The sequence below is a fragment of the Apium graveolens genome, chromosome 3, assembly GCF_009905375.1.
Source record: "Apium graveolens cultivar Ventura chromosome 3, ASM990537v1, whole genome shotgun sequence".
Classification (NCBI taxonomy): Eukaryota; Viridiplantae; Streptophyta; class Magnoliopsida; order Apiales; family Apiaceae; genus Apium; species Apium graveolens.
The window spans coordinates 226,313,890-226,328,975 of NC_133649.1; the positions used below are offsets into that span (position 1 = coordinate 226,313,890).

The 15,086-nt window shown below is 34.8% G+C and overlaps 1 protein-coding gene across 1 annotated transcript; it reads right to left on the bottom strand.

The window, feature by feature from the left end:
* Window positions 1-12,804: 12,804 nt before the first annotated feature.
* Window positions 12,805-13,357, bottom strand: LOC141710985 (uncharacterized). The gene is made up of 2 exons (XM_074513453.1): window positions 13,128-13,357; window positions 12,805-13,045 (listed from the first exon to the last, which is right to left on the bottom strand). Exons 1-2 carry the CDS (start codon window positions 13,230-13,232, stop codon window positions 12,965-12,967), a joined length of 186 nt encoding a protein of 61 aa, XP_074369554.1. The 5' UTR covers window positions 13,233-13,357; the 3' UTR covers window positions 12,805-12,964.
* Between the last annotated feature and the right edge of the window lie 1,729 nt (window positions 13,358-15,086).

Sequence of the window (15,086 nt, forward strand, 5' to 3'; positions counted from 1 at the left end):
CATCCATTTGATATACTTTAAAATTTAAATGTGCAGCAAATACAAGAAAAATCCTTATTGCTTCAAGTCTTGCAACTGGAGCAAAAGTTTCATCATAGTCAATTCCTTCCTCCTATGAGTAGCCTTTTGCAACCAACCTTGCTTTGTTTCTGGTAACAATTCCATTTTCATCCATTTTGTTCCTGAACACCCACTTTGTTCCAATTATACTCATGTTCTTTAGTACATGAACTAATTTTCAAACTTTGTTCCTCTCAAACTGATTTAGCTCTTCTTGCATAGCAAAAATCCAATCAGGAGCTTCTTCAGTTTTTTTGGCTCAACTTGTGAAAGAAAACATGCATGAAGGCATTCATTTGCATTTGCACTTCTAGTCCTCACTCCAACATTGGGATCACCAATAATTGCATATGCATTGTGATTTCTATCCCATTTCCTTGTGTGAGTTTGCTGACTTGTATTTTCTGCTTCTTCTTCATCATTGGTATGACTTTCAGAATTTTCTCATCTTTCTCCCCCTGAGTTTGTACTATCAAATTCAGGTGTTTGAGATGAACTTTCATTCTCAAGATTCACTTGTCCAGTAGACTCTTCATCAACTTTGTGATTTGTGTTGACTTCACCTTCATAATCAGAATCACTATCAATGTTGAGATTTTTAAACTTTAGGGCTTCAGCTTCACTTTCATCAAGGCATTCCAAGCCTGGGCACTTGTCATCATCAAAAGTAACATATGTGCTTTCCATAATTTTTTCTGTTCAATCACATAGACTTTATATGCAGTTCTCTCCAATGAATATCCCAGAAAAATTATCTCAAAAACTTTAGAGTCAAATTTTCCCACATATTCAGAGATTTCCTTCAAAACGTAGCATTTGCTTCCAAACACATGAAGATGCTTCATAATAGGCTTCCTTTTAGACAAGATTGAGTACGGTGATTTTCCAAGATTCTTGTTAATGAGATATCTATTTTGAGTATAGCATGTAGTGTTCACAGCTTCTTCCCAAAAACTAGTTGACAGTTTTGCATCTTGCAGCATTGTTCTAGCAGCCTCTACTAGTGTTCTATTCTTTCTCTCACCTACCCCATTTTGCTGAGGAGTTCTAGCAGATGAGAATTCTTGAACAATACCCTTATCTTTGCAGAATTTATTTAAGGTTGCATTCCTGAATTCTGTTTCATTTACTTCTCAATCTTTTCACACAGTTCTGATCTTCAGCCTGCTTTTCAATCTTCTTGATGTGTTCAATTATGATGTGTGGAGTTTCATCTTTAGAGTGCATAAATTCTACCCATGTATATCTTGAGTATTAATCCACCATCACAAGTGCATATCTTTTTCTTGAAATTGACTAGACATTAACTGGTCCAAATAAATCCATGTGAATAAGTTATAAAGGTGCACTTATAGAATTCACAGTTTTACTCTTGTGACTTGATCTCTTCATTTTTCCTTTTTGACAAGCATCACAAACTTCATCTTGAGCAAACTCCAGATTAGACATGTCTCTCTAACTTTTTTTTGACCAGAGTGTTGATTTCCTTGAAATTCAAGTGAGATAGTTTCTTATGCCATAGCTTGCTTTGCTCTATAGATGCCTTGGTGTAGAAGCAACAAATTCCATCCTCATTTGCTGAGTCCAAGTCTGCAAAAAATAAGCTTCATTTCCTTGCTCCTTTCAAAGCAATTTCACCCATCTTTTTGTAGATAAAAATTCATTCTCCTTTGTCAAACGAGACCTTGAATCCTTTGTCTGCAAATTGACTAACACTAAGGAGATTTACTTCAAGATCAGCTACTAGTGCTACATCTTCAATGATAATATTTCCAGAAATCAATTTGCCATATCCCATTATGAACCCTTTGTTGTTGTCTCCAAAAGTCACTAATGGGTCATCCTTCTCCTGAAACTGTGATAGTAGGGCCATATCACCTGTCATATGTCTTGAGCATCCACTGTCTATGATCCATATGACTTTCATTCATTTTCCCTGCACACAATGAGTTTAGGTTTGTTTAGCAACCTAAGAAGTGTTGGGTATTATTCTCTTGTTAACAGATTTGATAGAGGTAGAGTTTGATGATTCAGAAAGAATATAATTCATTGAATGATGTGCATTTTCCTTTTTGGCTGAAGACTCAATATTGATTTCCTTAATATCAACACTCAGCTTGTGGCAACTTGTCATTACTTTCATGTTGCAAGGTATGCAATCAAACTTGTCACATAATAAGTAGGGATCTTCAGTTTTTTCTTCATTGTACTTGTATGCTCCCACTCCTGGGTTACTAACAACCTTTTTGCAAAGGTGAGTTAGATGATTCATAGAGCCATATTTTTGACATTGTTTTCTTGGAACATCTGCAACATAAGAAAAATTATTGATCTTGTTTATCCCAATCTTCCCATTTCTATTTTTCTTCTTCTTTCTTGCATCTTCAGTTTTTACTTCTTTGACAGGTGTCTTGGAATCTTGGTTGACCATGGGCTTCTTTTCAGCTTTGGAAGTTGGAGTTGTTTCTTCATTTTTCTTCTCATTATCTTCATCAACAATTTCTTACTTTATGATCAACTCTTCTTCACTGAAATCTACTTCACATGCTTTGAACATAGGTGAACCAACCTTTTTCAGCATAGCTGGAACATCTTCATTTTCAGTTGCTTTTCCTTTACTACCTACAGCTTTCTTGTTATTCAAAGCATCATAATCAAGACCAATAGCTATATTAGCACATGGCTTGTTCTTCTCATGGTACTGACCAACCAACTCAGATGCATTCCTGAATGATTTCAGTTTCACCTCATTCTTTTCAATCTTCTCTCTTAACACAGCTTCAATCTCATTGGCACACTTCATCTTGTTTTTCAAATATTCATTTTCTTGCTTTGCTGACTCAAGCTCCACAAGCAGCAGATCCATCTTTTGCTTCTTGATAAGTGGATTTTATATCTACTTGGAATGCTTCATTACAGGCTTAAGTTGGTGTTTTGGACTCAAGTTGTTGATATTTTTGATGTATTTTTGTGTTATTGCATTTCAGGCATCAGTTAAAGGAAGAACGAAGCTTTTCAAATAATTATCCTGAACAAATATCATAATTGGAAGCCTAGGCTATTCTCAAGTTGTATAGAATCTCGTTAGCTTCGCGTGGGCAGTTGAATCGCCTAATTCTGACGAGCAGAACTCAAGATATGTCCAAAACAAGATTTGTCAGAAAAAATCCAGAATGTCAGCGCGGCTGCGCCCGAAGACCGCGTGGCCACGCCCGGTTTCTGCCCCAGAATCCTGATATTAGTCGAAATTGAAGATTTTGAGAGTCCTGGTCATCCTGGAGCCTATATATTCCAATAAAAAGACGTTTTTAACAATAAGGAGGCCTGTGAGAGCAATAAGAAGACATAGAGAGTACGAGAAGGCTACGGAGAAGAAGACTCTTATTTTCTTCAATATAGTTGATACTTGGATGCTCGTTTTTGATTTTTTCTTGAACCCTAGCACTCTTATATTGTTTATTATCATGCTTTCAATGGAACCCATGGTGACGATGAGTTCAGTTATGAACTAATCATTATCGTGGGGTTCTAAAGGATTTACTTATGGATTTCAATACTTAATTTGTTTCAATATATTTGTGTGTGGTGATTGATTGATATCCTAGTATTGGTTGTGCTTATTCATCTTATGTGCGTAACTAACATATAAGATAGCGTGTTAATCTCTAGTGAAGCGAAAGTGAATATAGAGATTTAGAGCTTGCCATGCTAGCATAGGTTCATGTATTGTTATGCATGATTTGTAGGTAATTTTAACCATCTTACTTGCCCTATGTAATCACGGTAGATAACTTGTGCTTAAACCTTTATGTTGTCAAATTCTATAGACATATAGGGTCTCAACATAATTGGTGTTTATTTAGTTCTATCTCTTTTGTGGATGTCTGGTAGTAGGGTATTCGTGCAACGAAAGTTGGCGTTTACTAGTTTCATGTTATCTGATTAGTGTCATTACCATTGCATGCTAAGGTTGAGAATAATAAGGCTATTGAATGAAGTATTTAATGAAGTTAGAATCCCATGTTTGTCTCATATAAGTAATTCAACCTCAATTCTCTTAGTTAATGTTATTTAGTATAATCTCTTAATTTAATCAAAATCCAATTTGTTATTTGTCTTAGCATTGAGCGATAACCATACATTTTTGTATAGGTGCATAAATTGAACTTAACCTAAACCAGTCTCTGTGGGAACGAATCTGATTTATATCTTATACTACTTACGAATGCGTATACTTGCGTGAATTTTAGCGCGTATTTTCGCCCTAACACTTCTCATTCTCAAGCTTTTCATTAGCTTTTGTTAGCCTACTTACTTGCTCAGTAGCTGCTACCAAGCTAGTGTGTATATGAAACATCTCTACACTCATCTTTTCCACAGTCTCCTTATATTGACTAGCATTTAAATCAATAGTGATTAGAGTTGGTACCTTTGATTTTAAAGTGGATGCTTCTCCATGCTCAAAAGCCATTAGTGCATAGTTTCCAACTTCTTCATCCTCATCATCAACATCAGTATCATCCCAACTCTTTCCTTCTATAATATAGGCTTTTTCAGATTGTTTCTTCAAGAGAGCTTCATACTTTGCTTCTAGTTCCAAGTAAGCTTTATCTTTCTTCACCTTTTTAGGCTTTCTGCAAGCAGTAGCAAAGTGACCCAACTCATCACAATTGAAGCACCTTATCTTTGATTTATGCACAGATCCAGTTTTGTAGCCACCTTTGCTAACTGAATTATACCGAGCTTTTGGTTTCCAGTTGTTGCTGTTGGAAGATTGTCCCTTATTTTTTAAAAAACTTGGCTTCTTGACTCTTATGTTGGAAAATTTCCTAGCCAAGTAAGCCATGGATTGATCCATTTAATCTAGCACATCCAAGGTGTAATATTCATCTTCCTCCAACTCCAATACAACTTGCTTTTGAGGTCCTTTGTTCTTTTGTTCCATAACTTGAACAACCGGAACTTGATCATCTTGCCCATCTTCACTTTTTTCTCTATCATTCACAATCAAAGCACTTGAACCATTAACAACATGACCATGGTGTGCTTTCAATGACTATCTTTGCAGCATTTCAAGTTCATAAGTTTTCAAGATTCCATATAGAACTTCCAAAGTCATTCTGCTTAAATCTCTTCCTTCTCTAATAGATGATATTTTCTATTCAAGATGGTCAGGAAGATCTAGAAGGGGTTTTAGGTTAACCTCCTCAGCTTCATAATATTTATCATGTAGCTGCAAGTCATTTATCAATTTATTAAACCTTTCAAAAACTTCAATAATTCCTTTTTTGGTTTAGCCATAAACCCCTCATACTGAGAAAACAGAATCCTCCTTTGGTTTGACCTAACTTCCTCTGTTCCTTCACATAGGATCTATATTTTATCCCAGATCTGTTTGGTTGTGTCACAGTTGACAATGTTATTCTACATTACATTGTCAAGTGACTCTATTAAGATCAGCTGCAAGCCACTATCCAGAGAGACCTTTTATTTTTCAGGTTCAGTATATTCTGAATGATCTTTAGGAGCAGAATGTACTGGAATGACCATGTCTCCATCTGTAGATTCCTCAACTCTCATATTCTTGAGGATCTGAATATATAATGGATTGGCCGTCCTCATGAACGATATAATTTCTTTTTCCATAGTGTGTAGTTAGATCTGTCAAAGGTAGGAATTTTAATACTGTTAAGCTTATGTGTATTCATTCTTTCAAGATCTTTAATCTTTTTTCTTTCAGATTTTTCTCTGATACCGCTTGTTAGGTAATGAATACAACACAGGAGGGTGAATATGTTTTAGCTTATTTTTAAGCTTTTTGAACTTTTATGGAAGTGGTGAACAAAGTAGTCTAACTTGTAGAGATAATATGTTTTAACAGAAATAATAAAATATGCACATGAACACACTATCTTTCAAAACTCATTTAATTTTATATTAAAATCAAGTATGTCTTGCTACAAATTTCTGGGTTCTTTTTTTGATAAAGAACTCAACTTCTTTCTTGAGAGAGTTACAAGATTTTTAGATCTATTTGTTACAACTAAAAGAAAGCATCTAGTGTTTACTTTATAGAACAATAAACACAGGTTTTACACAGCATGCAATAGCATGTACTAAACCCTAGGTTAAGTTAACTAAAACTTTCCATTTCTGGCTTAGTGTATCTTTGCAAATCGTGCATGTCTGTAACTTTACTTTGTCAGTTAATCTTGGCCTTTGATCTTGCACTCTTCAAGCTACTTTTTCTAGACTTTTCAAATCAGTGATTGATTTGTTTGTTGATTGATAATCTTGAATATTTAACTGGTCTGCATTCTGTATTTGAGTTTTACATCGAGATCTCCAGTTTGTTATATAGAGAACTCAACATCTCGATAAGTATAATGGTTTATCGATATCTCTTATTACTCTAGTTTTTTTGACTTATCGAAGTCTCTGAGTTCTCTATAAGAGAGTTTAGCTTGTCGAGATCTCTGAATTTCTGCATTTGAAAAAGACTTGTTGATATCTCTGAAATCTCTATAGGAATATTGACTTATCGATATCTCTGAGATCTCTAGTGAGAATTTGACTTGTCGATATCTCCAATCTTCACATTTCAATTTGACTTGTCGATATCTCTGAATTCTCTATTGTAGAAATGACTTGTCGATATCTCCAATCTTCATATCTTTATTTGACTTGTCAATATCTCTGAGACTTCTCTATAAGCTGATTTTGACTTGTCAATAAGCCATTCTGGAGTTCTCGAATGACTTCTCTATAAGACTTCATCTGTGACTTGTAGATTTCTTGACTTAAAATGTCTTTCCCAAAATAGATTTATTCAACTCCAAGCTTCTTCACATTGTCTCTGAGGCATGATCTTCATGATCTTCTTCCAGAGTTTATTCTTAGGCTTGAGACTGTTTACAGAAAAATACTCCAGTTTAATCTATTTACATTTTTACATACTTAAGTGATACAATACGAAATGCAAACTTAGATTATTATACAACTTACTTAGGGCTGTCAATTTGACTTAGTCTTGTTATAGTACAGGCATGTTTTGCACAACAGAAACGACTTTCCTGTCATTAATAACTTGATTCTAAAATATAAGAAAATGTAGAATAAGACACCTACCGAGATGAAAACCATAGCCACTAGGATTAGAAGTAAGGAGGGTCAGGCTTTCTTATCCTTTCAACCACTTCGTACTTCGTGGTCAGGGGGATTGGGTCGAGAGGCGATGCTACGTAGTGCAAAATTTCACCTAATTTACCATGTTGATGTAGGGGATCGAGATGTTGCCACTAATTTCCTTTATTCCTAACATTATAATTACATAAGAGAAGAATGTCTAAAATGAATTCTATACAATGGAATATAACACAAAATTCAATTAGTGAGAGGTGGCATTGCACACGGAGAAACTGCCCTAAATAGGGGAAAAAATGAATCAAGTGAAGGGGCGCTATCCGAACTAATTTTTTCTGGTTAAAGAATTTTTTCTGGTATGCCGCACCACGAGCAAGGAGCGGTATAACTTAAGTCTGGTTGCTCGGGCCGTTGAATTGTTTTCCAACTGACTGTGATAGCCCTCTCGAGAAAAATGGAACTTTTTGCCAATAGAGGGTCTCTTTATATTCGGGTGAGACCAAATAATCAAAATAAAATAAAATGTCCCTGAAAAGGTGTTGGATAAAGTGGATATTATGACTTGCAGTCTTTAAAAGCCATGTATGGGCCTTTGTTGGTGCCTTTCCGTGGAAAAGTAATTATCTGCGATTGATGAGCCTTCTTATTGGTAAGACATGTCGGATGAGCGGCGAGTTCACTTACTTCTCAGATCAGGCTAGGCCTCTCTAGTTGACCGGTCTGGTTGGAACTCTCTTTATGTAAGTGATATAATATCATTTCTTGAAAATGACGCGAGAGCCCACGGTGAAGAAATAAGAAGATCCTTCTATATGGAGCCTAAAGCTTCAACCATGGCCGCTAGGGCTTTGAAGTTCGTGTTAAAGTTGTACAAGTGGTCTCGACTGAGTTCCGGCTGAGGAAAGTTGGCACGCTTTCGGAAAAAACATAGAATAGTATAGGGAGTTGCGTCAGCTGTGGATATAGACTAGGCTAAGGCTTTACGCACTGAAAGCTCACAAAGGGACTACGATTTGTAGCGCTGGCACGTCACTCGGCTCCTCGGCTCACTTCGGTTGCAAAGACTTTCTCCTTTGGCGAAATTTATAGTAATATGGCAAATTTACTTAATTTTTTTACTGAACTATGACCGACCATCATATTAGCAAATAAACGTATTCCTGAGCTAAATGCGCGAAAACAATGAGGGATTAGCCCCAATCAGCAAGCTGACGCGAAAAGAAGAAACTAAAGAGAGTTATGCCCAGGAATAAGCAATCACGCGTTGGGGTTCCTAAGCGCAGCGTAAATAGCCATTCCTGAAGCAACTAAATAGGGTTCCTCTCCAGGTTCGATTTAGCTATGAAAGCCAGAAACTATTCAAAAGAAGCCTTTCCTGCCCTTTTTCTAGTAGCTTTCAAGAAATGAGATATCGCTGCAAATTCTAAGAGACTTTCTAGATATCCTCTCGAGACAAACCTTTACTCTCACTCTCTGACGAGAAAGATCATCTCACACGAACAGATCAATTCTTCCTATTCAAATGTGCCCCATCTTTCTGATATAAAAGTACCAACTAGTGGTATTGTTCTTCGGAATGTTTGTTTAGGCACCATCCATTTCAAATAGGATTTGTCCCGAACCACACAAAGACCGCCGACAATGGCACCTTACAGGATGGCTGTTTTGCAGGTTCAATAGATGTCATGTCTCTTCTGGACTGGAGGCAGGAATTCGACACTGCATTCTCGTTCAAATAAATAGAGGTCGGCCGTACTTGTGATGGTTCCCAAGAATCCAATATCGCGAAGGACTCAATCCAGCCACAGGTTCCCCTACGGCTACCTTGTTATGTCTTCACCCCAATTGGAAGAAGGAAGCCTTTTCAGGTACAAGACAAGAGAGCTCAAAGGTGCGTAGAGGTCTACTCACGTGAAGGTCTTCCGGCATCTAAATGTTGGAAATGCATAGATTCGAGTCACAATACTATCTTGTCATATTGATCCTAGGGTAACAAATGGACTTTCCTCACCTGCTAGACAAAATGCAACCCAGGATACTCTACTATCAATGAAACCGAAATAAAAAAAACCAGGACGTTCACGGAGTCCGTGCCTATCATATGGAATATCGAATCTACTCTTAGCTAGTCTAGTCCAACCCATTTTCTGTCTGATGACAATCGGGAATACCTTGCTAGCGAAGTAAGCAAGAAGGGGATGCCATTAGTTTTATTAATAGTCTGTCTCGCTCCTGAACTCTACGGCGAGTTTAGCCACCACCCCTGGGCCTGAGCTCTGCTCGAGTGTAGTCAGCCAACTTCATGACTTTGTAAGGCCCAATCGAAGTAGATTGTCCCGGACCTTAAGGGTTCCCGAAAGCGCCCCTTCACTTGTAGTTTCGCTACTCTAAGACATCAACACCAAGGAATGTTGTAACCGGGGTGGGTGAACCCTCATAGATATCAGGTGCCCACATATATTAAGTCAAAAGATATATGGAATCCGGGGGGTACCGGGACTGGAGCTAGTGTTTAACTATTCATATTCAAGAGAACTCAAAGGTGCGTAGCTTGGGGTGGATAACTCTTGCATCATCTGTATTACCGCGGCTGGATCGACATAATCTAAAGAACCCTAATGAGGTCCGAGTATAACTCCTTTGTTCAAGATTAATTTTTTTAAAGAATTGAACTAAACTATATTCATTTTAGATGAGCCGTTCCCAAAATTTATTTACGAAAACATCATTTGCAGCCCTAGAAGGAGGTAAATGCGTGTGGGTGTTGAGTTTAAAAGAACGTTATTTTTTCTCATTTTTTTGTGTCCTGTTCTAACTATTGAGGGTAAATTGACCAATTCTTGCCATTTCAGAATACTGAAAAATATATTCTCGGCTGGGTCGGCATAATCTAAAGAACCCTAATGATGATTGAGGCCCGAGTAGAACTCCTATGTTCAAGATTAATTTTTTTAAAGGAATGAACTAAACTGTATTCATTTAAATGAGCCGTTCCCAAAATTTATTTACGAAAACGTCATTTGCAACCCTAAAAGGAGGTAAATGCGTATGCGTGTTGAGTTTAAAAGAACGCTATTTTTTCTCATTTTTTTGTGTCATGTTTTAACTATTGAGGGTAAATTAACCAATTTTTGTCATTTCAGAAAACTGAAAAATATATTTCAAAATATACTAGACATATTTTCTTGTAATATAAATTTGTACTTGATTGGGTTGCATTCCAAAAAAACACCTTATATAAAGAATAATAAATAATGTTATCATAATATTCCATTTTTAAAAAAAATGTTAAGATTAAATTCACAATATTTAACATCTAATAAGCTTTAACATACGAATATAATGTAGAATCTCATTTAAAATTAAAAACAAGTGTAATGTAGAATTCAGTATAAAATATTTTATGTATTTTTGTAATAATAAAATTATGTGTAGTAATTTTATAATTGATTATAATTTTTTCTTAGAAATTATTTCTGTTAATAAAAAACTTTTTTGTGTGAAAATTAGAATTTAAATGTATTTTAATGTTTTGATTATATAATATTCTTTATTGTTCTTTATACAAGGATGTTTTGCCTGAAATAATGGCCTCCTTGTTATTTGTGTAATTTGGCATCAAAATCTGATAAATTTATATGATATACTAGTATTTAACAGAAATCGGAAACTTTATTCCCAACTTTATTTCCTCGTGCGTTGGTTGCATGAACTTTATTTCATTCAGCGTGTTTTTTTTCTTATAAAGCTTTTACTGTTATTCAGATAGATATGTTTCACTGTATGTCTATGGGCTTCACGGTGAAGAACACTATAATTGGTTTCCTACAGCAGGTCCATAAGAAAAAATCATCACTCTAATATTGTTATATTGGTGAAAAACCAATCCCTCCCATAGATAATTCAATTCACAGTAATGTAATTGACATAAAAGTTCAGGATAAACATTGAAAAAATAACTTGTTTTATAAGAACCAACAATTCTTCTTTAACAATCTATTTTCAAGTCTTTCGTCACCATAGAAATGCAATATTATTACATAGTTAAATCAAAGGAAGCACAAACCGGTTATATGAACTAAGCACAGATATTTAAGAATTGTGTCAACAAGAACCAATAGGCTATAGTTATTATGTCAGAGAATCGGGAGAATTGCAAAGAGAGGAGAAATAGCCAGAGTACTCTAAAAGAAAGACCAGAATGAGTGATCAGCCATATTGACCCCTCATCTATATTTGAACCCAAAAATTAAAAGATACATAAATATATATTGGGAAGGATCAATGTGTGCAAAACAAACTGATTACCACAGAAGTAACCAGAAAACAAACCAGATATGAAGTATCACAGAAGTAACCAGAAACCTAGACAGATATGAGGTAGACGATATTTGTGACTCAAATTAAAACATACAGAAATCCATAAAGTAAGAACTTAGAGTGTATTTTACTGAGCTATTAACCTCACTGAAAGTACTTAAGAATGTGCCGACCAACCAACTTTTACATCTAAAGTCACAACTAAGCTGGCCAAAAAGAATCTTATTGAGAAGCTTAATTTGACAAATTGGGACAATTTAACAAAAAAAGAAAAAAAAATGAATCCATAAGCTCAAAACAAGCACATCCAAAAAACAAAAGGATACGACATAAATTTCATAGCAAATCAAACCCCCTATGCACCAAACAGTTTTATACAAGTTGAAATGAACTTCACACTGGGTTTTGAAAAAATTACACCTTAAATCCTCTAATGCAACATAGCCATTAGACCGGAAACCAAGTTAGTTCGATCTGGAATGAGACCTATTGTTTCATAAATTTATAATGAAAGTACAAGAATAATATTAACATAGCATGATTGATTGCCTATAAGAAAGTGAGGCACTCGTGACTAGTCCGAAACCAATAGTTGAGGGTTCAACGTTCATATTTATCACTATCAAAAGTTCAGGGTTCAAAGTAAAAAACCAAAGATTCAAGTGATAATGACCTATAATAATATATAAATTTTTATATCTGTAATCCTCTTGTTGCATGTTTGGATGTGATCAGGATAACAATCTCTAATTTTTATCTCAATAAAGAAAAAAAAGTATCCCTGTTTTTCATCCAAGGATCTACTGCAGCCTAATTTATGTGAACTCGGAAAAAAATAAACCACTCAACCACTGGAGTTGACACTACAACGCTACCTGAACTTGTAGATACTATATAAAAATTAAAAGCTAATCATTAACCAAACAATAACACATCCAAGTTGGAAATCAAAGTTGAAAAAAAGATAATATTTTGCAAAAGGAACTTGATCCCATGTCATTTCACAAGTGAAGCCTTAACAGGATCATTCCACAAAACGGAACAACTTCAACTTGTTAAATTGTAAAACATTAACACTATAAATAGCCATAGGTATTAGGTACCTCTCAATAGACTTGACTCTATGGTGTTCCCCTGCTCATATCCAATGCTACAAGTGTTCAAATAAAGAAGTGATATTGCCTACAAACTCATGATTTCTGTACCTAAGACTAGTAATCTCTAAAATCATGACTGAGACCGTGACTGCAACGGTGTAAATTGTACTAGTACCCCCAGTAATTTGTACTTAATTAGTAATTGTAGAAGAAATAAGGCTAATACACATATACAGAATTTCCGCATAGAAAGAGAAGCTAAAAAAACATTATAATGTTTGGAATGTGGATGGAAACATAGCAGTAAAGATGAAAAAAAGAAACAAACACACAAATAATAAAAGCTAGGCAAAATCAGTGTCAGTCTCACTACTCTTGTTCTTCAAGTCCTCTTCATATTTCTTCAATCTCTCATCCCACTTGGCCTGTAAATAAAAATAAAATATTTTAATACAAATACAGACAAGATAATGATGAAATATAAGAGGGGGGGGGATGAAATGAAACCTTGTAGCTAATCTCAAGGCGATGCATAACATAGAAACCAAGAACACCGCCGAGAATAGTACCGCCCATTATTCGCATATATCCCCATGCGATTGCAGACACCATATTCTCTTTCCTGTTTCACAAGTTTGTATTGGGCTTAGTTTTTTAGAGTTTGTTTCTTTTTTTCTATTTATCTAACTAAGGTTGTTCAATACATCCTTTGAATTTAAATCTGAAGCCCAATCTTTACACACGCCCGTTTCGACATGACTCCTGAGTCCTATCCGACAAAATCAGTTCAAAATGTATTTAACATTTACAAATAAAATTTTCAATATTACAAAATGGGCTTAAATGTACAAAAGTTAATTTTAGATAATTATATATAGTTAACTCATTTTTCAATATGAAGTTAAGTTTATTTTTTAAATACAGGTATGAATTCTATTATTATAAAAATGTCGTTTAATATAAAATTTCAATCACTTCAAATAATTTTACTATAATTAACTTTGGATACATTTTTCAGTTCAAAAAATCATGTGTCCATAAATTTTTTACAATTTGAGAGCCAGATGGACCAGACTTGAAATATTTCTCTGTCACTTAAAAAATTTGTTTAATGTGAAAAGGTACAAGCTAAACCTTTTTGTTTGACTAATTTTATAATTTTGTACAACCAAAAGTTATTAAAAATATGAAGATGGAAATAATTTATATGAGTTGTCTATAACTAGTTTTTCAACTTAATACACAAACGACATTATTTAACTTTAAATTAAAAAAATGATTATAAGCCTGGGCTTCCAAACATCCTTTTAGCCACTTTGAAGCTTCTCTTTAGTGCAAATTTTCCGATTCTAACCCTTAAATCTCTCACAGCTCCGCTACCTCAGCCTCTCTTTTTTTTAACCGCCGTCCGGGGCTTCCGTCGGTTTTCACCGGTGGAAAGCCCCAAATCATCTATTTTTCTTATTTTATTCGTGTTTTTTAATAATATTCCTCTCCGGGTAAGGATTTTTATCGTTCAAGATTGTATTTTTGTTTGATAAAATCTTTGTTGGGTGAGATTTGTTCCCAATTTATTTGGGTTTTGTTTATTCTCTTCTTATGAGAGCTTGATGTGTTTTTTGGTGTGTTTTGGTGTGATTTGATGTACAGGACGTTAGATATGCCGGATTTTCAGAGATTTGATTCAGTGATAAAGATTTATATGGGATTGCAATTACGATCGATAGCTCAAACTGGTTTTGGTGAAGGTGATACATGTGTATATATCAATTTCAATAAATCGCTTGATTGTGTCTTCATAAAGACTATATTAATCAGCGATATGATCTATTTTATGTTTGTTCGACTCGATTGTTCTTGTAGATGTCGTATGGCTTTTCATTATTGAATTAATTATGATTTTTTTCAAAAAGAAGGACCGCTATGAAATTACAAAGTTTTTTTAGTAATAACAATAGATTTTTTGTTATATAACATTCTAAATTATTTTTAATCTTTAACATAAAATAGCTTTAACGTGTTCATTCAATTTTCAATATCTCACCTGATAGAGAATAAATAAATCATGATTACGTAGTTAATGTTGCATTAATTACATATGATTTGGGCTACAAGACCCAATAAGAAGATGTATGACATTCAGACCAAAAAAGTTAACACATTGATCAGGCCTGATGGACCAGATAAGGCCTGATGGAAAAAAGAAGACCCAAAATCCTGAATATTAATTAATTTCATAATTAATTAGAAAGGGAGAAAAACAGCTATTAAGATAAGTCCTAGTGGGGATATAAATCCTTGTGGATTGGCCTCCAAGGAATCTCATGAGATAAGGAATCAGCTTCCTATTTCCTAGGACTCCAACGTCCATTCTAATTCTGAGACTAGATAACCGAGTCTCCTAACCCAAGTCCAATTTAAGGACTCCCAACATCTATATAAGGGGCCTCACCCCACAAATCAGAA

What these genes read in the sequence shown, in the direction of transcription:
- LOC141710985 (XM_074513453.1), bottom strand. Translation starts at nt 13,232, where the DNA reads ATGGTGTCTGCAATCGCATGGGGATATATGCGAATAATGGGCGGTACT. An exon ending in GCCTTGAGATTAGCTACAAG is followed by an intron (nt 13,046 to 13,127) that starts GTTTCATTTCAT and finishes TTTTATTTACAG; the next exon opens with GCCAAGTGGGATGAGAGATT.